General features: G+C 38.3%; 1 protein-coding gene across 1 annotated transcript; it reads left to right on the top strand.

Moving 5' to 3' along the window:
• On the top strand, positions 1-3,587 carry emc3 (ER membrane protein complex subunit 3). The gene is made up of 9 exons (XM_083938441.1): positions 1-203; positions 585-756; positions 860-917; positions 1,334-1,427; positions 1,727-1,831; positions 1,966-2,047; positions 2,173-2,252; positions 2,649-2,731; positions 2,814-3,587. Exons 2-9 carry the CDS (start codon positions 602-604, stop codon positions 2,940-2,942), a joined length of 786 nt encoding a protein of 261 aa, XP_083794567.1. The 5' UTR covers positions 1-203; positions 585-601; the 3' UTR covers positions 2,943-3,587.
• The last annotated feature ends 239 nt before the right edge of the window (positions 3,588-3,826 follow it).

Raw genomic sequence — 3,826 nt, 5'->3', positions numbered from 1 at the left:
CTGCTGACGGTTTACACCACAAGCGCGATAGCCGCGGCGGTGGAGGCGAACTTTTAAATATTGTTTAATTTATTGAACTAACTTTCCTCACATATCGCACGAGTTGCGTCTCTCGAAGGTGGATAAAGAAAAACCAGTGGTCGCCGCTGCGCTCAGACGACGCTCCAGTTCCCACCGACTGTGACCCGGGCATCAGGAAGAAGGTAGCAAGCTGGCTAACGTTAATATCAGCGAACCACTACCGTCAGCGGTGTTAACTGGTGGTAGTTTCATACATACTTGCTGCTGTGTATTAACGAAACATCGTTTCTACTTTGTAAAGTGGAGCTTAGATTAGGTTGTTTGGTCTGTAGCCTGATACCTGACGTTACCGTGGTGACGCTGGCTAGCTACAGTTAGCTTTAATGGGGTGACAGCTCGTCGCTCTGCAGTTGCGAGGCTCGGTCGGAGCTTGACACAGCCCCATCTTCCTAACGTCAGTCTCACAGTAGTTTGAACGTTATCTACATATTGGTGATGAAAAACATTTGAGTTAAACATGCTTTTTTCTCACGCTTGCCTTTGCTGTGTTTTTGATTCTTCAGTTAAGCTACCGGGCTGAATGGCTGAGCCGGAGCTTCTGCTGGACTCAAATATTCGACTCTGGGTGGTGTTACCCATTGTCTTCATCACCTTCCTTGTCGGGGTGATTCGGCATTATGTCTCCATTCTTCTTCAAAGTGACAAGAAATTGACGTTAGAACAGGTTTCTGACAGGTGGGGTTCAGTTGTTGTGGTCGATCTTCAGGTTGTTAAACATATAACATAAACACTTGAAATTCATTTAAGGTAATATTTGCTGTTCCATCTTAAAATCCAGTCAGGTTCTTATTCGGAGCAGAATCCTCAGAGAAAATGGAAAATACATTCCCAAACAGGTAGAGAATTTGTTTATTTTCCGTGGTGCACATGTACATGTGTAAATAAATGGAGGTTTTCTTTTTCTGTGGTGTGTGTATATACATATGTAGCAAACTGTGTTAAAGTGCTAGAGATAGGATATGGTATAAATATAAAGCCATTCATTGTGATTAATATTATATATTGTGGAATATTTTTATTCTCGGACATGTTTAGGTAATATGTTTTTGTTCCTTTAGCTTTTATTGTATTATTATTGTTTCTTTATTTAACATGAAATGAAGCATTCATTAATCCATACATTCAATTCCATCTATCTCCAACAGGTTATTGGCTAACATAAATTAAATACACACTCAACACAAAACCACTGCTCTTAGCATTTATTTACAGTGTGTAGGACAATGTTACTGAAAATCTCTCTTTGTTTAAGTCTTTTTTGATGAGGAAGTTCTACTTCAATAATCAAGAAGATGGATTTTTCAAGAAGACTAAAAGAAAGGTTGTTCCACCCTCTCCAATGACAGGTAATCCTTTTAAGTATTGCCCTATATACAGAACGTGATGATGCAACCCTCAGTGTTATAAACCACATTCACGCTTCCTAAAGAATACCATTTAAATTAAAAAATGTCTGTGTCATTAGCGTAAGTTAGTATTGTGCTTTATTATGTCTGCAATTATCAAAATATACTGTTAATGTGACACATTTACATTTTTATATAACAGTAAAGATTGTATAATGCACAGTTAGAAATTATTTTAAAATAAACAGTCCTTACCAATACCTTTATTGAGTGTGTTTTGTTGCACACTTTTTTCACAGATCCCAGCATGTTGACAGACATGATGAAAGGAAATGTCACCAACGTGCTTCCCATGATCCTCATCGGAGGCTGGATCAACTGGACCTTTTCAGGATTCGTAACAAGTAATGATCTCACTCTCTCACAGATTGTGTGGCTTGAGATGCAGAATTTGACATGAACACAAAATACCTTACTATCAGATAAGATATTGTTCATATTTCTACATTGAGTTCTTTCTGTCCTTTGTTTCACACAGCTAAGGTTCCGTTCCCTCTCACTCTGCGCTTCAAACCCATGCTTCAGCAAGGAATAGAGCTGCTCTCACTGGATGCTTCCTGGTAAACTAATAAAATACGATCTGTACAGATGTGCTGTATTAGTCGTTGTGTATTAATGTCAAAATGCGTAAGGTGGTGTGTGACCCTCTCATTTGTTCTGTTGTTTGTGTGTGTTTGTCAACTAGGGTGAGCTCAGCATCATGGTATTTCCTGAACGTGTTTGGACTACGAAGCATGTACTCATTAATTCTAGGCCAAGATAATGGTAATTTTAGCTAATTTTAAGATACTCTGAGTGTTTTTTGGGGTCAGATTAGTTGAAAATGTTTATTCTACTATTGCTGATTCTCAAAAGGTTCAACCATTATATGAAACAACCATGTTATACTACAAGTAGTTATTTGATGTACAGAGGTATGAACATGAAAACAATATTTAATTTCAAAACACACAATCTGAGTGTTGTTTCATTTTCAGTTTTAGCTACAGACACTTTGTGGTCAGTGATATTTACAACTCAATTCAGCCTTATGAGTAAAGCCTGTGTGGTGAATTGTGTAAAGCATTATCAATGCTGTAATGGCTTTGCATTCAGATAATTATGTCTCATTTCCATATGATGATTTTTTTTTTTTTCCTCTCTGCGACGCAATCCCCACAGGTGCAGATCAGTCGAGGATCATGCAGGAGCAGATGAGTGGTGCCGCCATGGCCATGCCTGCAGATACAAATAAAGCTTTCAAGGTATACACTGCTTCAGTATAATTAATTAATTAATTAATTGGACTTTGCCCGGTTGTCATGTGACGTCTCTCCTGGATTTCAGGCTGAGTGGGAGGCACTCGAACTGACGGACCATCAGTGGGCTCTGGAGAGTGTAGAGGAGGATCTGATGAGCAGAGAGCTTGAATTCGATGGCATGTTTAGCAAGGAGCTGCCAAGTGGTATCTTCTGATAGCCCTGGTCACTTCTACTTGGAGCCTTCAATTTGAATTTTGATCATTGCAGGCTTTGTTTTGGTTAAAGCTACTGATATGGGACAAACCCCTTCATGTTATGCAAAGGTTACATTCACTTATGCGTGGTCCTTGTCTTTTCACATCTATCATTTCATTCCGGTCCATAGAATATCTGAAATGACTTAAAATACACTGGTTCTGCTGCTGTCTCATGCATTTTAGAAAGCATCACTTGTTATTTCACCTTATGAGACAAGGAGGTGTTTGGGAGAAATTAGTGACTTTTTGCATTTTGAAATGCATTATTATTAGCTTGTAACTGTGTGCCATCATAATGACGTTAGGTACTAGAATGTGAGCTACTTAGTGCTCTTTTTGTCTTATGTCATGCACAGCTAGACTAGCTGTCTCCATTTCCATATGTATCATAATGTTTAAACAATAGGACATTATCATTTTACAGGATTGAATGATGTTTATTTAATTATACTAGTCTTTAATGACTCCTTTGTTAGGTCATAGATGGATCAGTTGTTCCGTGGCAGCTGCCTAGGGTTGGAAGAACAGAAATTTGCTGAAAATGTGTGTGATTGAAGTTTTGTGTTTTTAAAGTATGTAGACCAGTTTATTTTGTAATGTAACTCCTCTATGTTTTGTACAGCATTAAAGCCTGTTTTGACAAAATACCTGGGTTTCTTTGCAGCAGTGCACCCCAGCACATTTAGAAAAAAAACATTAACCTGCAAATACGTTGGCCTAAGACATATTTAGCATCTGACCATGCTGTGGCTGACTGATGTGGCAATGACAGCAGTCACATTGGAGTGCTTTTTAATTTATATATTTCTAAACATTTAATTTAAACTTGGCATTTGTTACA

This window comes from Echiichthys vipera (assembly GCF_963691815.1).
Source record: "Echiichthys vipera genome assembly, chromosome: X".
NCBI classification, from domain to species: Eukaryota; Metazoa; Chordata; class Actinopteri; order Perciformes; family Trachinidae; genus Echiichthys; species Echiichthys vipera.
The sequence above is the reverse complement of the archived record's forward strand: the minus strand, read 5'-3'. Positions and strand labels throughout refer to the sequence as shown.

Excerpts from the sequence above, each read along its gene's own strand:
- emc3 (XM_083938441.1), top strand. The coding sequence starts at position 602 with ATGGCTGAGCCGGAGCTTCTGCTGGACTCAAATATTCGACTCTGGGTG. Across the intron at positions 1,832-1,965 it reads CTTTTCAGGATTCGTAACAA|CTAAGGTTCCGTTCCCTCTC; the intron begins GTAATGATCTCA and ends TGTTTCACACAG. Across the intron at positions 2,253-2,648 it reads AATTCTAGGCCAAGATAATG|GTGCAGATCAGTCGAGGATC; the intron begins GTAATTTTAGCT and ends CAATCCCCACAG.